Here is a 20,968-nt window from a genome sequence, read left to right on the forward strand (position 1 = left end):
ATTCAGGCCATTCTACACCTTTATAGGAACAAAAATGGAGTTTTTCACCAACATAATAAGCTCTATAGGAGTCAACAACATCAGACCACTTGGTGGATGGTGTTACTTTGTAAGTATCCGGCATGCATAATGGCATTAATGGTAAATCATTGCTTTTTGGTAAATTTGATGGATAGTTTTTTTCTAACCAATCCATATGAAGTTTGCTGCTATGAATTTTGCCATATCTAAGTGTATATTCTTCTAATAAACTATTGCAATACTCAGTTACCATGTCATATGTTTGGTTATTAGTTCTAACCCACTTTGAAAGTGGATGATTTTTATGTGTTAGTTTCATGTAATTACTTGGTGCTTTAGTTTTCCATGCTTCGTTGGGTTCGCATAAATGCCAAACCGAATATAACATTTGTGTTGCTTCTAAAATTAATTTTACAACATGTTTATCGCAATGATATCTTGCTGATTTCTTTGATACTATATCTAAAAAAAATAAATTCATTCTAATGTTATTATTATTATTATTATTTACAGATGATTATTTTTGAATGAATGAATGAATGAATAAATAAATAAATAATGAAAAAAATTAAAGTAAAAATTATTATTACTAGTTTATTGTTATAAAAACGTATTTAAAAAATGAATTAAAAAAAAATAAAAAAAATTGTAGTTATATTTGGTAAATTAATTGAATATTTAAAAATAAAAATAAATTTAAAAAAATTTTGTTGTTGTCATAAAATTTTTAAATTAAAAAAAAAAAAAAATGATGGTAAAAATAAATATTATTATTATTTTTTTTATTTATTTATTTATTTTATTTTATTAATTAAAAAAAAAAAAATTAAAATATAAATTATTATTTAAATAGCTTTTAAAATTTTAAAAATTAAAATTATTTTTTTTTTTTTTTTTATTTAAAGAAATAAGCGATTTCTTGTTATTTTGGAATTTTTTAAAAAAATTGATTCGTTTGTGTGAGGTGATTTTTTCATAGAAATTTTGAGGTTTAATACAGAAAAATTTTGTTATTTAAAATATATCTTTTTTAGAAAAAGGAATGTGTTTGTATTTGTTTTTTTTTTTTTTTGTTTTGTTTTAAGTGTTAAAAAAGAAATATTTGATCAAATTGGATTTTACTTAATATTTTCCTAAGAATGGTTCTTTGTTTTTGGATTTTAAATATTGGTTCTATAAGAACCGAAATTTTTTTTTTTTTTTTTTTTTCATATTTTAACTGAAAAAAAATTTTATTTTTTATTTTTTTTAATATTTAAATTTTTTTTTTTTTTTTATACTTAAATAATATCTGGATAGTTTTTTTTTGAATAAATAAAACATTATTTATTTATCTATAACTTTTTTTTTTTTTGTATAAAATAAATTATTTCTAAATATATACACTGTAATAATAAGCAATGATACCAATGTCACCAGAAAGTTCCCCAAACGAAGTTTCATTAAATAAAACTAGTATAGGTAAAAATGGAATTAAATTGCATGCAAGATTAATTGAAGAAAGGGATATAGATATTATTGTGCAAATTGTAAATTGGGCATACAGAGGAAAGGGCGATATCGAAACATGGACAACTGAAAAGGGTTTGGTTACAGGTCCAAGATTAACAGAAGCAATGTTGAAAGAAGATTTAGCCAAGTCTGAAAAGGTAATGAGATTAATGTTATTAGAACATATCATTACTGATGGAGCCAATGAAAAGAGACATGTTGTAGGTTGTGTTAAAATTGATAGAGAAACCGAAGAATCTCCAGACGCAGTTTTGGGTATGTTATCAGTAGACCCAGAATATCAAGGTAAAGGTGTTGGCGGTGTTTTAGTTAAATTAGCCGAGTCAGAAATGAGAAATTGGAAGAATTGCAAAGAGTCCCATCTCCATGTTGTCAACTGCCGTGATGAATTACTTTCATGGTATCGTTCGATTGGTTATGAATCCACTTCCCAAACTTTTCCATTTATAGTTAAAGATAATACAGCCCTTAAAGATATCCATTTTGTTTTATTAATTAAAAAGTTATAAATAAATAAATAAATAAAATATATAAATTATTTATTATAAAAAAAAGGAAAAAAAGAAAAAAGTAAGGTAATCTTGATACCTTTTTTTTAAAATTGTTTCTTATAAATTACATTATTTCGCGAAAATTATTTTTTTTTGTTTTTTAATTTTTTAAAATTTTTAATAATTTTTTTTTTTTATAATTTTCATTTTATTTTTAAAAAAAAGATAAATTAATTATTTACAACTACAATTATCAATATATATTTTCAGATCGCTGAATAAAATAAATAAATAAATAAAATGTCAAAAAAATATTCAAAAAAAGAAGAAAGTACTTATTAAATTATTTATTATTTATAAACATAAAAATAAAATAAAATACTAATTCATAAATATTTTTAGTCGAAGAAAATGTTTTAAATTTTATAAATAAAGGAAATAGACCTTACAATTACCAAATGATCGAAGCACAGTTCCCGAGTATGGGTAAAACACAGGTTCAAAAGACATTAAAATCATTGCATGAGCAAAATAGGATTGCAGGTAAAGAGTATAATAAATCAGTTATTTATTGGAAAATTCAAGACACAGGACCAAAACTAGATGAGCAAGGATATGAAATTCCTCAAGAGACAATGGACGATTTAAATAGAAAGGTAGATTCACTTACACGTCAATTGGAGCAAGAAAAAGATACATTAAAGTCCCTTTTGTCAACAACAAAACAATTAAACTCTCAATTATCCGATCAACAAATTCAAGATGAAGTTCAACAGTTAGAATCCGAAAATTCTCAATTAGAAAAGAAACTCAAAGATTTCAAATCAAAAACCTCTATGATGAGCGATGCTGACAAACAACGTTTACAAGACACTGTTAGAAAAGCAAGAAACGAATGGATAAAAAGAAAGAGAATTTTTAAAGAATGTTTAGATCAAATTTTAGAAAGATCCTCAAAAAAAAGAAAAGATCTTCAAAATGAAATTGGTTGGGAAACTGATGAGGATTTAAAAATTACAATGATAGAGGACCATTCCAAACCACAACAACAACAACCAGTATCATATAAAAAACAAAGAATATAACACGATATCATTGTTATTTTTCTTTTTTGTAAATATTAATAAAAAATAAAAATTTTGAATAAATAAATAAATAAAAACTTTTTTTTATTTTTTTTTATTTATTTTCTTATATAAATAAATATAGTTTTTATTAAAATTTAAGTTTATTTTTATTATTATTTGAATTGGTGTTATTGTTGTTATTACTTTCTATTTGATTATATAATGATTCTTCTATATCATCATCATCATAAATATATTCATCTTCGTCATAGTCTTCATCGTCATCTTCGTTTATATAGTGGTGATGGTTTTTCTTTTTACTGTTGCTGTATTTTAATTTATTTTTATTTAAAAACTCTGATAAATATTTCTCTTTTAAATCTGTTAAAGTGGTTTCAAAAATATAGAATGTTGATAATAAATCTTCGGGGTCAAAGGCATTTTCATAGTTTTCTAAATCTTTTTGTAGTGTATATAGTCTATCGGTAATGGTGTTTAATCTTTCTGTATCTTGAGGTGACATTGTAGGTGTATAGTAAACTTTTTTTTCTGTTGACATTAAACTTTCCATTTGTAAAACAATGCTATGCGAAATTGATAAAAGTTTTTGTGTCTCTTCTAAAAAAAATCTATTATCTAAACATGCTAAATCCACTTCTACACTATCGGGTGAGGGTTTCTTTGGTTCTTCTACAGCTATTGTTCTTTCTTTGCCATTGTCATCTATTGTTATTAATTCATTGATTTTACTTTTACAAATTGGACATTCATCTTTAGTTTTAATCCAATTATCTATACATTCAAAGCTATAATATTATAAAATTATTAATGTTATTATTATTATTATTATTATTATTATTATCATTATTATTTTTGTTACTGTACAGTAATTATATTTTATTGTTTTTTTATTTTTTTTGTTTTTTTATTTTTCGATTTTTTAAAAATTTGAAAATTTAATAATAAACATACCAATATATATGACTGCATTGCTTATTTCTTGTAGGCTGTGTGATTGCTGATAAGCAAAAACAACAGTTTTGTTCAATAGTATCCATTTTATTAGATATATATATATATTATAAATATTAAAGGTGTGTGATTTTTTTTTTTAATAATTAAAAAAAAAAATAGAAAAAAATAAAATAAAATAAAATAATGGAAAATTATAAAAAAATAATTTAAAAAAAATAAAAAAAAATAAAAAAAAAATAAAAAAAATAAAAAAATGAGAAAAAATAAAATATTATTAATAAAATTAAACAATAAATTTGTATTTTATTTTTTATATCTAAATTTTGCAATGGGGTTTTTATTTTATAAGTTTGCTGTTAATAATTTAAAATTTTTTTTTTTTTTTATATCAGTTATATTTTTTAAAAAAAAAAAAAATTTTAAATTATTTTTTCAAAAAAAAAAAAAAAAAAAAATAAATAATTTTTTTATAAATAGTTTTAAATCATAATATATTATAATAAAATTTTAATTAAAAAGATTGTTATTTTAAAAATTTATTTATTTTTTAAATTTAAATAAAAGTGTATTTAAATAATGCTTAATATTTATTTTTGAAATGTAATTAAAGTTAAAATAAAATAAGAAATGTAAAATTTAAAATTACCGTTTTTTTGGTAATTTTTTTTTTTTTTTCATTATTTATGTTTAAATTTGTTTGTATTTAAAATTTTAAACTGACCAATTTAAATTTCAGTATTATTAATTTATTTTTAATTTTTGATTTATAAATATTTTATAAATATTTTTTGGCTTTTTTGTATTAATTGTAACCACAAAATTTTGACTTAACCCTTTAATTAGAATCGAGCAAAGGTTAACACGACTTTTATTAATTTATAGAGATTAATATTAATAATTTACTTTTTTTTTTTTTAGTTTTTGTTAATTAGTTTTTGTTATTTAGTATTAATGTTATTAGAAGTTTCTTGTTAAGGTTCTGCAGATTTTCAGATGTATCGGTGTTTTCACCCTAAAGATAATGAATTTTATGAAAAAAGATATGGAAAAATCATGCAAAAATAATTTTTTGTGGCCGTTACTGATTAAAAAAATAAAAAATCATATTCGGGGATGTAGCTCATATGGTAGAGCGTAAGGTTTGCAATAAGACAGCAACATCAGACCTCCTTAAGGTAAGGGGATCGATACCCCTCTTCTCCAGGTTTTTTGTTGAGTTTATCTTCCTGGTGAATGGGAAGTAAAAAAAAAAAAAAAAACTCCAAATGAAAACCACCTCAAAAACTAACCTTACTCGAAATGTTAGCCAAATATCTACATCAGGGGAGCAATGACAGCCAAGTGGTCGAGCGAATTTCCTACAGGTTACCACTCTGGAGTTTTTAAACCCAGTCTTGCAAGTTTTCAAAACCGAATCATACACGAATTGATGTTACCGTGCCCAACTTGTATGAAGTGTGGTAAAACTTATATAATTATAAAACACATACCAAAACAAAACACAATAAAAAATCTGATGACTTAATGTATCAAGAATCATCTTCACTTTTTTAAAAAAAAAAAAAAAATTCACACAATATCGATTAAAAAATATTATCATGAATTTTACTGGTATATTTTAAATAATAGGTAATTATAATTAATTAAACTATAGTATACAGCACCTATCTTTTTTTACTATTTTAATTATCAATCAATCACTTTTTTATTTTTTTTTAATGTGCTTATTATTTCTATATAATTGAATTAAAATGGAAACTATAATATTTAATCAATGATACTTTTTTTTTTATATTTTCACCCCTATTAGTTTTTTATTTATTTAATTTTTTTTTTATTTTTTTTAATTTTTTTTTTAATAAATTTTTGTGACTGACATTCACCCCACTGACACAAATTAATTATTTTTTTTATATTTATTTTTTATTATATATTTTTTTTTTTATTATTTATAAATTTTTTTAATAATCATCTATAATATTATTTTAATAAAAACTTCAATAATAATAATATTTTTTAAATTATAATATAATCATATATAATAATCAAAATGGATAAAGAATTAGGCTTTATTTCAAATACTATAATCTTTTTATTAGTATCTTTAGTTTTTTCCACCATATTATATTTAATATTTCAAATTATTCAGTTTATTTTATTTTTAATTTATTGTTCAATCTATACAATAATAATTGGTTTATTTTTATTTACAATTCTTTTGATAGGAGTTGAAATAGAAAACTTCATTAGATTATTTTTTATTATTGGTAGAGATATAGAAACAATTTTAAAAAATTCAATAGTAATTAAAAAAAATAGAGAAAATAAAGATATTAGTAATATCAATAAATTAAATAATAATAGAAATAACAGTAATATTAAAAAAGAATATGATGACATCGCTTTCGATACTGATGAGGGCTATGATTATGATCCAAATAAAATAATTTATGATCAAGATCCAGGCTTTACAGAGAAAATGATGGAATTTAAACGTGAGTTAGGAATGATATCCTACGACACAGATAGTGGCTACGAAAAAAAACATGGTTTAATAAAACATGCCCTTTGTTTTTATGACTATAGTTACCACTTAATTAAAAAGAGAAGATGTTAACGATCAAATTACCAAATAGAGAATTTCCAATCAGTAGCAATAGTCAACATCTCCATCAGTACAGTCACAAAATCTTTTTTAATAATAATAATAGAATAAAATAATATTGTGTATAAATTATAGAATTATTAGATTTAAATTTTCAATTTTTAATGATCATAACCTCTTCCAAATTTTCTCTGACCAAGTAAATATGGTAGAACATCAAATAGAATTAGGTAAAAAAATAGTAGACCTTATCTAGTAAAAGTTTGAAATAGAAATCAAATTAAATCATCTGTTTTACAATCATGATCAATAAAATTATCAAAATATCAATTGTTTCCCATTTCCATAGATTATTACCAGTCATGATTCAATTAGAAATAGTTTACATATTATTTTCAAATCTATAGATCTTCTTCAAATATTTTCAGTAATAGGATACTGAAACATCGGTGTTATCATCATAAAATTTTTTAAAAATAAAAACTTATTCTAAAAACAAAATTAATTTTAAATTATTTTTTTTAATTTAATTATAATACCCATTTTTTATTTTAAATTTAAGATCTTTTTTAAATAATATGTTTGAAAAAGATATTGAAACTTCAAAAATAATATTTAAAAATTGCTTATCTATTTAATAAAAATTTGAGAAGGGGTACATCGGTTCATTGTCATCATCATTAACTTTGATTATTTATCAAATTATTTCAGATTCTTTTATTCCAGAAATAATTGTATGTACAATATAATAATTAATTTAAAAAAATGAATAATACTAATTTTTTTTAAATTAGTGCATTGAGTTTATTACAATTCGATATAGACTTAAAGAGGAAATGTTGGATTTAAATCTTATTTTTAATAAAGATTTTATTTATAAACCTGAAGTTCAAGTAATTTAAATAAAATTTTAAATTTTTTACGCAATGGTTTATAGTGTGGGGTGTGTGGTACAAATTCCTTCATATCTAAAAAATAATTTTTAAAATAAAAAATTTTTAAATTTAAAAAATTTTTTTTTTTTTTATTTTTATTTTTAATTCACCCACATAGACCTTCTTTTAACATTATTCATGTAAGTAGTATTAATAAACAAAAAAATAAAAATTTATTACAAATATTAATAACTTTTAAAAAAAAAAAATTTGTAATTACAGATATACAAAATAATTTATATTCAAAAATGGAACAAAGAAATAAAAAGATAAGAGCCATCCCAACTGTTGATACTAGAACAATAGATGAAATAATCAACGAAAAGCTTGCCAATGATTATGAAAAGGAAATTGAAGAAACCAAAGAAAAAATTATTGATAAGGAAATAAAAATTCAAAATATCAATGCTGGAAATAAAAGACCATATTATTATGAAGAACAAATGGAAATTTCTATATTAGAAAATGAAATTAAGGATTCAAAAGAAGAAATAATTGAAAAGTTATATTTATTAAAAGAAAAAGATAGTGCCAGAGAAATCCATGCCATATCACTAAGAAAAATGAAAGAAGAAATTGAAGAATCGGAACAATCCCTTGAAAACGCTCAAGAGGATTATGAAATCGAAGAAACTACTCTCGAAATTGAAAAATCCAATTGTAAGGAAATAAGAAAAGAACATGAAAAGCAATTAGAAATTCTTGAACATGATATAGATGTTATAAACTTTCAACTCGAAATCATGGCCAAAAAAAATGAAGAAAAGGAAAAAGAATTAGAGGAAATAAGAAAAAAAAATGAATTCAGATATTTTAAGAAGCAAGCTATAGAATCACTTTTGTACCAATCTGAAGAAGAAATCGAGAGATTAGAAATGGTTCTAGGTCAAATGGTTTATACAAGATTAAATAAAATGAATATTGATAACTAGATCATATTCATAAACTTTTTATAGATTAATTTAATTTAATAAAAAACACTGTATATTGTAAAAAAATTTTTTTTTTTTTTTTTTTTTTTTTTATTCATTTTTAAAAATTTTTTTTACAACATAATTAATAATTCTATTATTATTTTTAAAAATATAAATATTGGGTATTATCTTTTTGTTTAATATTATTACTTAATATAAAAAATTAACATAAGACCTTTCAAAAATTGAAATTGAGGTTTTTCTACATTTATAATTGTTTTATATATGTGTGTTTTCGATTGGTTAAATATCTATCTCTTAACAATTGAATTGTATTATGTTTGATATCTTCTAATTTTATATCTGAAAATTTGATTTTGATGTTAGATTTTATTTCATTATTTAAAAGAAAGTTATCACTCCATCTTTCTGATTTATCAACAATACCATAAAACTTGTTAATTTAATTATTCGATAATGCCACTGGATTACTTGAGTTACCTGGTAGTCTTAAGTTAATCCCGATTACTGCTACACTTTTATTTCTTTGTTAATAATATTTTTAGGTTCCATTTAAAAAAAAAAAAAAAGTTGGTAAAATTTTATAAAAAAATAAAAAAAAAAAAATTAATAAGAAAATTTTTTATTTTTATTTAATTTTTTTAATTTGAATTTAAAAATTCAACCATTTTGAAATCTATTTTATCCTATCCAACACTGATTCTAATTTGGGTATATTGTGGTGATAATGAGTATTTCATCTTTTTTTTGTTAAAATTTATCATTGCACGAAACTTTTAAATATATAAATTGTAACATATAATAATCAAAGTATAATTTTGGTTATTTAATTTTTTTTTTATGAAATTCATCATTAAATCTTCGCTTTTAAAAAAAAGGTTTAAACAAAATAATTATGATTAAAAAAGTAATGATATTATCTTTAAATAATATTTATTTTATTTATTAGTTTACTTAATCTAATTGCTTTTTTTAAGTTCTATTCTTCTTTTATATACAGTAAATCTCCACCTATAATTAGTTCAACACTAAGAACACTTGCTACTACTGCAACTGGTATAACATATGATTTTTTTGAAGAGCTTTCACAGTTTGATTTGAAGTCTGGTGATACTAGAACTGAAAAGTCTGGATCAATTTGACATTGATTGCAATGTGGTATATTAATTCCAATGGTTATTGGTTCGTTGGTATTGGATATTAGCGATGTTGTGGTAATTGATTTACAGTTTAAACACAGAGTCACCAAAAATATTTTTATTGTTTAATGAAGAAAAAGAAATTGAAGTCTTGGAGATATTGGATGTTGAGTTTAGGGCGAGAAAATTATTGTTTTTTGTTGTTAGGGTGAATATGTTCTTTGATTATTTTTGAATGGTAAAGTTTGATTTTAATAAACCTAATACTGATGAATCTATAAATTATAAATTTTAATTTGATTGTTTAGTAAGCCAGGTGGAAATAATTGCTTAAAACCACGACCGAATGTGAGCTTTGTGAGACTATTTGGTAGTGTGCCGGGTTGAATTACTTGGTTAAATTTATTTCCGAATTTGAGAGTTGTGAGACTATTTGGTAATGTGCCAGGTAGAACTACTTGGTTAAAACTATAACCGAATGTGAGAGTTGTGAGACTATTTGGTAATGTGCCCGGTAGAACTACTTGTTTAAAACTATAACCGAATGTGAGAGTTGTGAGACTATTTGGTAATGTGCCAGGTAGAATTACTTGGTTAAAACAATAACCGAATTGGAGAGTTGTGAGACTATTTGGTAATGAACCGGGTAGAATTACTTGGTTAAATATAAAGCCAAATATGAGTGTTACAAGACTATTTGGTAATGTGCCAGGTGGAACCTCTTGGTTAAATTTAGCTCCAAATGTGAGTGATGTGAGGCTATTTGGTAATGAGTCGGGTAGAATTACTTGGTTAAAACTCTCACCGAATGTGAGGGTAATAAGACTATTTGGTAATGTATCGAGTAGAACTACTTGGTTAAAATCATGGCCAAATCTAAGTGTTGCAAGACCATTTGGTAATGAACCGGGTAGAATTACTTTGTTAAAATTATCACCGAATGTGAGTGAGGTAAGACTATTTGGAAATGTATGGGGTAGAACTTCTTGGTTAAAATCATGATCGAATGTAAGTGTTGCAAGACCATTTGCTAATGTGCCCGGTAGAATTACTTGGTTAAAACAATAACCGAATGTGAGTGTTGTGAGACTATTTGGTAATAGGCCAGGTAGAAATTCTTGGTTAAAGACACGACCGAATGTGAATGTTGTGAGACTTTTTGGAAATAAGTCGGGTGGAGATACTTGGTTAAAACTATGACCGAATGTGAGTGTAGTAAGATTATTTGGAAATGTGCCGGGTAGAACTACTTGGTTAAAATTATCACCGAGTGTGAGCGTTGTGAGACCATTTGGTAATGTGCCGGGTAGAACTTCTTGGTTAAAATTATCACCAAATTTGAGTGTTGTGAGACTATTTGGTAATGTGCCAGGTAGAACCTCTTGGTTAAAATAAAAACCGAATCTGAGTGAAGTGAGACTATTTGGTAATGAGCCGGGTAGAATTACTTGGTTAAAATTATCACTGAGTGTGAGTGTAGTAAGACTATTTGGTAATGTACCAGGTGGAACCTCTTGGTTAAAATAACTACCGAATTTGAGTGATGTGAGACTATTTGGCAATGTGCCAGGTAGAATTACTTGGTTAAAATTATGACCAAATATGAGAGCTGTGATACTATTAGGTAATGTGCCCGGGTGGAACTTCTTGATTAAAAAAATCACTGAATGTGAGTGTAGTAATTGTATTTGGTAAAGTTGTTGGTGACAAATTTAAACTGTGCAAATATAAATTTGTCAAAAATGGTGGAAATTCATATCCATCTGGTAGCGGATCACCACACCACTGAAGCGTTGTTATATATGATTTATCTTTAAACTCCTCATAATCTGATATATCAAGACATAAACCACCATGTTCAATAAACTTTAAAATATGTTTATGAATTTCATTTCTTAAAAATATATTATTCCAAATTTTATATAATAATCTATAATAAATATTTAAAAAGAGAAAACACCAATTAATATGCTTTTAATTAATCTATTACTTATATTTATTGTATTGTATTGTATTGCACATACCTATCACTAATATTACTACTGTTTTTTAACTCTTCATTTATGCGAAAGTTAACTAGAGATGATAGTAGCTCATCCATTGTTAATAAAAAAAAAATAAAAAATGGATGGTTTAAAAAATAAAATAAATAAAATACCCAAATTTTTCCAAAAAAAATTAAAAAAAAAATCAAAAAAAATATAATAAAAAAAGAATAAAATTATTTCAAAAAACGGCTCTTTTATAAAATCTAATAAATTTTTTATAAAAAAAATTTTATTTATTAAAATTAAAATAAAAAAATATCAAAGCTCTATTTTAGAAAGATTTAAATAAAAAATTTATCAACCCTGGGTACAAAAAATTAAATCAATTTTTATTAAGAAAAAAAAAAAAGGTTTATAAGAAGAAAGAAAGAATATATAATGACAATAACAATTGCAGATATTTGGAAATATTCATAAAATGAAATTATTAAAATGATCTTTAAGGAAAAAAAGTTTATTTACTATTATTTTTTGCAGAGATCGAAAGCTTGGTTTTGTTTTCTAAACCAGTTGAACTGGTATCGGATGTATGAATAATATTAAAAACTACTTTGTGTTTTAAAAAATAATTATAGATGATATTTTAAAGATTCTGCATTATAGCATGATATTACAGGTGCTGAACCACTTTACGAAAGGTTCTCCAGAATATATAATACCACTTCATACCACCTGTTGATTATCTTCATTACGTGGTATCACTATTTGGTAATGAGAGAGAGGTAATTTTTTTTAAACTTGGGATTCAATTTGAGTCTTTTAAGACTATATGGTGACAAGTTGGGAATTGTTTTGATAAATGAGGAACCAAATATGAGTTTTGTAAGACTATTTGGTAATGTGCCAGGTGGAACCTCTTGGTTAAATGAGCAACCAAATATGAGTGTTGTGAGACTATTTGGAAATGAGCCGGGTAGAACTACTTGGTTAAATGAGGAACCAAATATGAGTGTTGTGAGACTATTTGGTAATGTGCCGGGTGGAACCTCTTTGTTAAAATAACAACCGAATGTGAGTGAAGTAAGACTATTTGGTAGTGATCCGGGTAGAACTACTTTGTTAAAATTACTACCGAATGTGAGTGTAATAAGACTATTTGGCAGTGTGTTGGGTAGAACTACTTGGTTAAAATCATTACCGAATGTGAGTGTTGTAAGACCATTTGGCAATGTGCCAGGTAGAACTACTTGGTTAAAACAATAACCGAATGTGAGTTTTGTGAGACTATTTGGTAATAGGCCATGTTGAACCACTTGGTTAAAATTACTACCGAATGTGAATGTTGTGAGACTATTTGTTAATAAGCCGGGTGGAGATACTTGGTTTAAACTATGACCGAATGTGAGTGTTGTGAGACCATTTGGTAGTGAGCCGGGTAGAACTACTTGGTCAAATGAGGAATCAAATATTAGTGTTGTAAGACTATTTGGTAATGTGCCGGGTGGAACCTCTTGGTTAAAATAATAACCAAATATGAGTGTTGTAAGACTATTTGGTAATGTACCGGGTAGAACTACTTGGTTAAAATTATCACCGAATGTGAGTAAAGTAAGACTATTTGGTAATGTGCCGGGTGGAACTTCTTGGTCAAAATAGGTACTGAATGCGAGTGTTGTGAGACCATTAGGTAATGTGCCGGGTAGAACTACTTGGTTAAACTCATGACCAAATATGAGAGTTGTGAGACTATTTGGTAATGTGCCGGGTGGAACTTTTTGGTTAAAAAATTCACCGAATATGAGTGTAGTAAGACTATTTGGTAATGTGCCGGGTAGAATTACTTGGTTAAAATTACTACCGAATGTGAGTGTTGTGAGACTATTTGGCAATGTACCAGGTAGAACTTCTTGGTTAAAATAATTACTGAATTCGAGTGTTGTGAGATTATTTGGTAATGTGCCAGGTAGAACTACTTGATCAAAATAATTACCGAATCTGAGTGAAGTAATTGTATTTGGTAAAGTTGTTGGTGACATTTTTAAAAGTGTCAAATATAAATTTGTCAAAAATGGTGGAAATTCATTTTTATCTGGTAGCGGATCACCACGCCACTGAAGTGTTGTTATATATGATTTATCTTTAAACTCGTTATATTCTGTTAAATCAAGATTTACAAAATCATGTTCAATAAACTTTAAAATATGTTTATGAATTTCATTTCTTAAAAATATATTATTCCAAATTTTATATAATAATCTATAATTAATATTTAAAAAGGAAAATACCAATTAATATGCTTTTAATTAATCTATTAATTATATTTATTGTATTGTAATGCACATACCTATCACTAATGTTACTACTGTTTTTTAACTCCTCATTTATGCGAAAGTTAATTAGAGATGATAGTAGCTCCTTCATTGTTAATATATAAAAAAAAAAAAAAAATGGATGGGTTAAAAAAATAATATAAAATAAATATATTACCAAAATTTTCCCAAAAAAAATTAAAAAAATCAAAAAAAAAAAAAATATCATAAAAAAATTATCATTTGGTTTATTAAAATATTGATTGGTCTAATTGTGCTTGGATATTCTTTATCAGTTAATGTAAGGTTTTTCATAACATTTATATGTTTCATTGTTTGGTTTAATTGTTGCTGTGGTTATTTTGATGGTGAATTTCGATATTTTTGATTCCTAACAACTTCATAGCAATACCAAGACTCTTCAGCACTTTCAAAAGATATGGATGGTTACACCTTTTACCTATTTTTTCTACAAATATTTTAACAAACAGCTAGACCCTTGGATCTTCATTATCACCACCAGTTGGCTCAGATGAAACACCACTAGATGAAACATATTCTAAAGAGCTGTCACTGGGGCAACAAATTCTGCACTACTACTTGATGTAACAGATTCCAATTCTACATTACTACTTAGTGCCGATTCTAAATCTAATTATATTATTTATAAACTATATTATTTTATTCTATTATTATTATTAAAAAAGATTTTGTGACTGTACTGATGGAGATGAAATTTTGTGAAAATGGAGATGTTGACTATTGCTACTAATTGAATATTCTATATTTGGTAATTTGATCGTTAACATCTTCTCTTTTTAATTCCATCATTTTCTCTGTAAAGCCTGGATCTTGATCATAAATTATTTTGTTTGGATCATAATCATAACCCTCATCAGTATCGAAAGCGATGTCGGCATAATCTTTTTTAATATTACTGTTATTATTATATTGAGTATCGAAGTTCATCACTTAACCTCATTTTGTTTATTTTCTAGAAATTATTTTTGCACTATTTTCAGTTTGTAAAAATTTAAAATGATATAAAAAAAATTATAAAATTTCAAAAATTAAAAAAAAGAGATAAAATGAAAATTTTATTTTTTTAATTTTTTTTTTTTTTATTACCATTATTTATTATTTTTAGGCTGTGTCAATATTTATTAAAAAACTATCCAAACTAATCAATTTATAACACATATATAAAAATATCAGGGGGTCTACATATTTTCCTCGGGCACTGTATATAAAATAAATAATAAATATAATAATAATTAATATTAATAATTATATAATAAAACAAGTATAATATTTATTTAAATATGGATAATTTAGAAAGATTAAGATTTTTAAATGGCTTATAAAATAGATTAAGCAGATTTCAATCGCCAAATCCAGATAAACAACTACATTCAATTATTATTATTATTATTATTATTATTGTAATTATTTAATGTTATATAGTTCTGGAAGTAAAGATAAATCATCTTTTGCAAATTTATAATAAACTGTATACTGTATATATAATATATTCACTGTTTTATTTCCGTTTCTCTAATTTAAGTTTTATTTAAATTGAAGAAAAAAAAAATATTAAAAATGAATAATAATAATAAAAAATTAAAATTAAAAAAAAATAAATATAAATAAAATGAAAAAGACATTTAACAGTAAAGAAATTGTTAAATCACTTTTATTATAATTGTTTTAAATTTATATTATAATTAATTAATTTGGTTTATAGAAATATTGATTGATTCTAATTGTGCCTAGATCTTTTTTACCAGTATTAATGGAGGGCGAGGTTTTCCATAATCCTTGATTGCTCCAATAGTTGATTTAAATCTATAAATTGTTGCTGTAGTTATTTTGATTATGGTGAATGAACATTAAAGTTTAGTGGACTTCCAGAAGTGGTGAGTTTTGATATTCCCTAATTTGGTCAATAATTACGAAAGCCTCAGTGTTTTTACCTTCTCTTCCTAAAATTATTTTATTTCTATCATAATTGCTTGGCCAGAGCGAATTAATGATATTCATAAAATAATTGATTAGGTTGATTGGCATCATTAGTGTTGACTTGATATAAATATTTGATGACAGGCTTTGAATTGCGACCACATATACTAAAAATACAACAGATATTGCACAACTTGGCACAGTAGGTCCCAAATTGTTTGATGAGTTCGGAATATATACCACTTGATACCATTTTATAAAAAACAGAGGTTGATGAAACATGATTCTACACTATTGGATACGATAGACTCTACAGCTTGATGAGGCGATTCGTTACTTCTACCTTTGATAAACAAATAATTCACTACCTGGTGTAAAAGATTCTTAAGCACTACTTGATACAATGGGTTTCACACTTGATGCAACTGATTCTAAGCTACTGTACCAATATATCATACACTTCTCGAATCAGGCTCTGTTTTATTACCACTTATTGAAATAGGTTACCATACTTGATTTACACTAAATATAATAAAATTTAATTTGTGTTAGTATTGTGTTCATCTTCGAATCCCATTTTTATATAGATTTTTTGTTTTAAAATAATGTGCTTATTTACTTACTTGAAGGCTTTTTAAATCTATTATTATTGACCTAGGATCATTTTTTTGAAATATTTATGCATTTATTGTGTGATGCAAAAAATAAAATAAAGAAATATATAATTTTTTTTATTTAAAAAAAAATATTAAAAAAATCAAAAAAATAAAATTTTTTTAAAATTTAAAAAAAAAGCAAGCTCGCGAGATTATTGGCTAAATAAATCGACTATACTGCAGCGATTACAACCTTGATTATATATAAAATAAAATAAAAAGATTATTAATATATATTTTAATATTAAATAAAAATATTAATAAATATAACATACCAAAGTTATTGAGCTACTACTTAAAATATTACTTGGACCACCATTTGACCAATTACTATTACTATTTGAACTACTACTTAAAATATTATTTGACCCACCAATTGAACCACCAATTGAACTGCTATTTGACTACCAACTGACCGATTATTTTAACCAACGTTAGAATTGAGATGAAAGATACCACATGAACCACTACTTGACCGGTTACTTTAAACCAAATTTTGAATTACTATGTGAAAAACCACTTGAACCACTACTTGGCTGATCACTTGAACCACACTTGATCGATTACTTGAACCACCATTTGAATTAAGATAAAAATTATCACTAGAACCACACTTGACCGGTTATTTGAACCAACATTTGAATTGTGATGTGAACTACCACTTGAACCACCACTTAACCGATTACATGAACCATTTAAATCACCGTTTGAACCACACTTGATCCATTAGTTGAACCACCATTGGGACCTTAAATTAAATTTGCTATAGGCTATTTGATACGTTTGGGCGATTGTTTTTCAGATGCTGCTTATATTTTTTCCAAATGACTAATGATGGTTATTAGTATATGTTTAAAATTAATTTTAAAAATAATATTATATTACATACCATTTTCTGTCTATAAATTATTGATTAGGTATACTAATACCGAAATTTATAAGACCAATGTCAAAACATGCTGTGAAGAGAGCGAAATCTATTGTATTAAAAAAATAAATTAATAATTTATAAAAAAATTATAAAAAATAAAAAAAAAAGAAAATATAATTATTTACCTTTAATGTTTTTATAATGTACCTCGAATTACTTTATATTGGACCATAACTTTTTAATTATAAAACTTGGCGTAAGGAACCATAGTGTTGTTCTGCATGGTGAGACAAAATAATAGCTCTGGAGTTTTCAATTGAACGTGGAGTGATTTCAATGAAAAAGCTGCTGTTAGACTCAACGGATGAGATAACGGTAATTTGAGATTTGAAAATCTCAGCAGCGGCGAGTAATGTTAAGTGGTCTCCCCATGTACCCCTTCTTGCCATTTGGTTACAGTACTTATACCAGCTGGTGGCATTGGCAAATTCGTATATTTTGGCACCATTTGGAAGGGTTAAATTTTTGTTTTTCATGAGCCATGTAACAATAGCTCTTCTAATTTCCATACTATGGTTTAAATCGCCATATATTTGGTCAGATAAGGCATGCATCTGACAATTGCCATCACCTGGGATGACTGTACGGTTCTCTAAACCGTAGAGCTCCAAACGTTCATTTAAACGTTTTATAGCTTTATCTTGTGGTGGTGGTTGAGGAGTATTGACTGTCCCTGAGTCAATATCCATAGATCCATAAAATTGATTTTTATGATCAATAATATGTGTGGTTGTGCTTGATTGTGGTTGTGATTGTGGTTCCTCTTGTTGTTGCTTTTCATATGCATCCATAGCTCTAAATAATTTTTTATAATCAGGTATTGATGCAGTATGTTTTGGTTGTGGTTGTGGTGATTGTGGTTGTTGGAGTGGGATTGGTTGTGGTTGCTGGAGTGGGGTTGGTTGTGGTTGATGGAGTGGGAGTGGTTGTGGTTGATGGAGTGGGAGTGGTTGATGGAGTGGGAGTGGTTGTGATTGTTGGTTTTGTTGTGGTTGTGGTTCTGGAACTTCTGGTGTATTTTGTTGTGGTGGGTTATTTTTTTTATGGAATTCCTTATAAAATTCGTCGTCGTAGAAAAAGTCCTCGACGTTTTCCGTTCCATCTGAGTAGTAGCATTTGGTGGTGTTATTTCTGGTTTTTCTAAAAAACCAATAAAAAATGAAAAAAACAATAAAACAAATTACAATAGTATACATTTTTTATTAATTTGCAAAATGAAAATACTATTTAAAAATCTAAATAAATATAAAAAACTGTTATTATATTTTAAGGATGTGGATATATAAAAAATAATTTATTTACAAAAAAAAAATTTTATACATTTGTATATTAAAAAATTAATAACAAAAAATAACAAATGATATAATAAAATAATTTACAAAGAATATATTTTTTTTTTTTTTTTAAATATAATATACAAATAAAATATAATTACTTACAAATACTAAATAATGTAATAAAATAATGATTATGCTATGAGTGAAGTTGTATATAAAAAAAATAGTGTGTGTGTGGTTATTAAAGCTATTATTTTTAATAAAAAAAAAAAAAATTATAATTAAAAAAAATTAAAAAAAATTAAAAAAATATAATAAATTAAAAAAACAATATATTAAATAAAAAAAAATTATAAATTGTGAACTTAATTTTAATACAGATTACCATATAATCAACTAAAATAATAAAACTTTTATCTTTATAAATAAATAATTTCAAATTTTAAAAAAAAAACCGTTTCCCAATTAAAGGCGGTGCTATCTGGTTTTACAATATTCAGATAAAAACTCATCAACACTTTTTAACAAAAGAGTATTCAGATGCATTTAGTTTTTTTATTATTGATAGAATCATATAATACAGTGCCCGAGGAAAATATGTAGACCCCCCACCGATTTTAAATTTATATATTGAAAAAAGATATTTAGATTATAATATTTAAATATAATGTAAGGCTAATAAATTAACTTTATTTTATATAGATTCATTTAAAACCCTTTAAATTAAAATTAAAGAAAAAAATTATATGTTTACAATATTTATCTCTTTTTTTTAATTTTAAAAAAAAAAAAATTTTTATTTTCAATTTTTTTTATTTTTTTATTTTAACAAATGAATTTACCTAATTTTATGAATGTTCCCCATGAGCTTTAATTATCGCCTCCTTTCTGTTTGGAATAGATTTATAAAAATTATTTCTTATCTCAGAAGTGATGTAAAGAAAAACGTCAATGCGACTTTGGATTGGGTTATGATTTGATTTACTGAACATTCGGATTGAGAACATTTAAGTATCTTATGGCCATTGATTATCTATTATATAAAAATCGGGGCTTAAAGGTTGTATTTCATCAATTGAAATTTTGAATTTTCAGTTTTACTCCCTAATCATATTTGGTGAATAAGATTAGAAATTCTCATGACAATTTTTGTGAACCCTTTCAGGCACCTGTAACGCATCTGCATAGTAACCCAGATTTGGTTGTGTATCATTTATTATTATATCAATATATAGATTAGATTATAATCCCTCTGAAAGATGATCTTAATTTTTAGGAACATAATAGAAAATTTTCCCCAAAACATTACATTATCTCCACCTTTTCTAACACTTGTTTAAGTATTTGAATCTAGTAAAACATAAGAGTCATTGACCCAAGATCTTATATAATGGTATTTATCAAATTATTGAAACCTTACTTCATCCATAAACATATGATTTTCCCGTTGGTCCACATTCCAGTTTTTATGTCAAATCAAAAACTATTTCTTTTTCTTCTTTTAACTTCGTATAATCGAGGCTTCATGAATTTCTTTTTATAAAGAATGTTATTCCTATGCAATAGGTTTCTAACTAACCAGTCTGATCTGGTGTGGCCAGTTGTTGAATAATACCAAACCACTGTTAATTTCACATTCTTCAACTCACCATTCAAAAATTTGAAACAAAATAAACGTTCATCTCTTTCATGAATCTTTTTTCTCTTCCAAAACGTTGATGGTCATTGAATTAACCTGTTTGTTCATATCTTTGAATTGTTTTTGCCACTTTTGTTTTGTGGACACCCAATTTTTTTGCAATTTTACTATTTGAGTAATGGTCTCTGATTTTGTATGATAATATTGAGTATCGAAGTTCATCACTTAACCTCATTTTGTTTATTTTCTAGAAATTATTTTTGCACTATTTTCAGTTTGTAAAAATTTAAAATGATATAAAAAAAATTATAAAATTTCAAAAATTAAAAAAAAGAGATAAAATGAAAATTTTATTTTTTTAATTTTTTTTTTAATAAAAATAAATAAAAAAAATTAATATAAATAATAATAATAGACTATAGAATCAAAAAATTCAATATATTAGTAATGATAGTATCACATCAATAATTAGCGTTAGCATATAACAAAAATAGAATCAATAATAAAAAGGATTCAGATGTTTACCATT

At 24.8% G+C, this 20,968-nt stretch overlaps 10 protein-coding genes across 10 annotated transcripts in view; 5 read left to right on the plus strand and 5 right to left on the minus strand.

The window, feature by feature from the left end:
* The window catches only part of DICPUDRAFT_92059 (uncharacterized protein), an 883-nt gene extending 351 nt beyond the window's left edge, over positions 1-532 (minus strand). Inside the window, exon 1 of the mRNA XM_003288186.1 lies at positions 1-532. This exon is cut by the window's left edge and continues 351 nt beyond it. Within this exon, the coding sequence (XP_003288234.1) occupies positions 1-502 (502 nt within the window). The 5' untranslated portion in view covers positions 503-532.
* An 898-nt stretch (positions 533-1,430) lies between these two features.
* DICPUDRAFT_33709 (uncharacterized protein) lies at positions 1,431-2,042 on the plus strand (the record flags this gene model as incomplete). The annotated part of the gene is made up of 1 exon (XM_003288173.1): positions 1,431-2,042. The coding sequence occupies one exon, from the start codon at positions 1,431-1,433 to the stop codon at positions 2,040-2,042; it is 612 nt and encodes a 203-aa protein (XP_003288221.1).
* A 282-nt stretch (positions 2,043-2,324) lies between these two features.
* On the plus strand, positions 2,325-3,109 carry DICPUDRAFT_152437 (uncharacterized protein; the record flags this gene model as incomplete). Its single annotated transcript, XM_003288174.1, has 2 exons — positions 2,325-2,355; positions 2,460-3,109. The coding sequence occupies 2 exons, from the start codon at positions 2,325-2,327 to the stop codon at positions 3,107-3,109; spliced, it is 681 nt and encodes a 226-aa protein (XP_003288222.1).
* Positions 3,110-3,239: 130 nt separating this feature from the next.
* DICPUDRAFT_87942 (uncharacterized protein) lies at positions 3,240-4,149 on the minus strand (the record flags this gene model as incomplete). Its single annotated transcript, XM_003288187.1, has 2 exons — positions 3,240-3,897; positions 4,064-4,149. 2 exons carry the CDS (start codon positions 4,147-4,149, stop codon positions 3,240-3,242), a joined length of 744 nt encoding a protein of 247 aa, XP_003288235.1.
* Positions 4,150-6,116: 1,967 nt separating this feature from the next.
* DICPUDRAFT_79038 (uncharacterized protein) lies at positions 6,117-6,683 on the plus strand (the record flags this gene model as incomplete). Its single annotated transcript, XM_003288175.1, has 1 exon — positions 6,117-6,683. The coding sequence occupies one exon, from the start codon at positions 6,117-6,119 to the stop codon at positions 6,681-6,683; it is 567 nt and encodes a 188-aa protein (XP_003288223.1).
* Positions 6,684-7,854: 1,171 nt separating this feature from the next.
* On the plus strand, positions 7,855-8,538 carry DICPUDRAFT_152440 (uncharacterized protein; the record flags this gene model as incomplete). The annotated part of the gene is made up of 1 exon (XM_003288176.1): positions 7,855-8,538. One exon carries the CDS (start codon positions 7,855-7,857, stop codon positions 8,536-8,538), a length of 684 nt encoding a protein of 227 aa, XP_003288224.1.
* A 267-nt stretch (positions 8,539-8,805) lies between these two features.
* Positions 8,806-9,683, plus strand: DICPUDRAFT_152441 (uncharacterized protein; the record flags this gene model as incomplete). Its single annotated transcript, XM_003288177.1, has 2 exons — positions 8,806-8,852; positions 9,542-9,683. 2 exons carry the CDS (start codon positions 8,806-8,808, stop codon positions 9,681-9,683), a joined length of 189 nt encoding a protein of 62 aa, XP_003288225.1.
* A 1,085-nt stretch (positions 9,684-10,768) lies between these two features.
* On the minus strand, positions 10,769-12,993 carry DICPUDRAFT_33703 (uncharacterized protein; the record flags this gene model as incomplete). The annotated part of the gene is made up of 2 exons (XM_003288188.1): positions 10,769-11,326; positions 12,652-12,993. Coding segments are annotated over 2 exons (900 nt in total), but the record flags the coding sequence as incomplete, so codon positions are not given.
* A 1,752-nt stretch (positions 12,994-14,745) lies between these two features.
* On the minus strand, positions 14,746-14,946 carry DICPUDRAFT_152445 (uncharacterized protein; the record flags this gene model as incomplete). Its single annotated transcript, XM_003288189.1, has 1 exon — positions 14,746-14,946. One exon carries the CDS (start codon positions 14,944-14,946, stop codon positions 14,746-14,748), a length of 201 nt encoding a protein of 66 aa, XP_003288237.1.
* Positions 14,947-17,705: 2,759 nt separating this feature from the next.
* Positions 17,706-20,258, minus strand: DICPUDRAFT_79042 (uncharacterized protein; the record flags this gene model as incomplete). Its single annotated transcript, XM_003288190.1, has 2 exons — positions 17,706-18,663; positions 20,221-20,258. The coding sequence occupies 2 exons, from the start codon at positions 20,256-20,258 to the stop codon at positions 17,706-17,708; spliced, it is 996 nt and encodes a 331-aa protein (XP_003288238.1).
* Between the last annotated feature and the right edge of the window lie 710 nt (positions 20,259-20,968).

Source organism: Dictyostelium purpureum, assembly GCF_000190715.1.
Source record: "Dictyostelium purpureum unplaced genomic scaffold DICPUscaffold_126, whole genome shotgun sequence".
Classification (NCBI taxonomy): Eukaryota; Evosea; class Eumycetozoa; order Dictyosteliales; family Dictyosteliaceae; genus Dictyostelium; species Dictyostelium purpureum.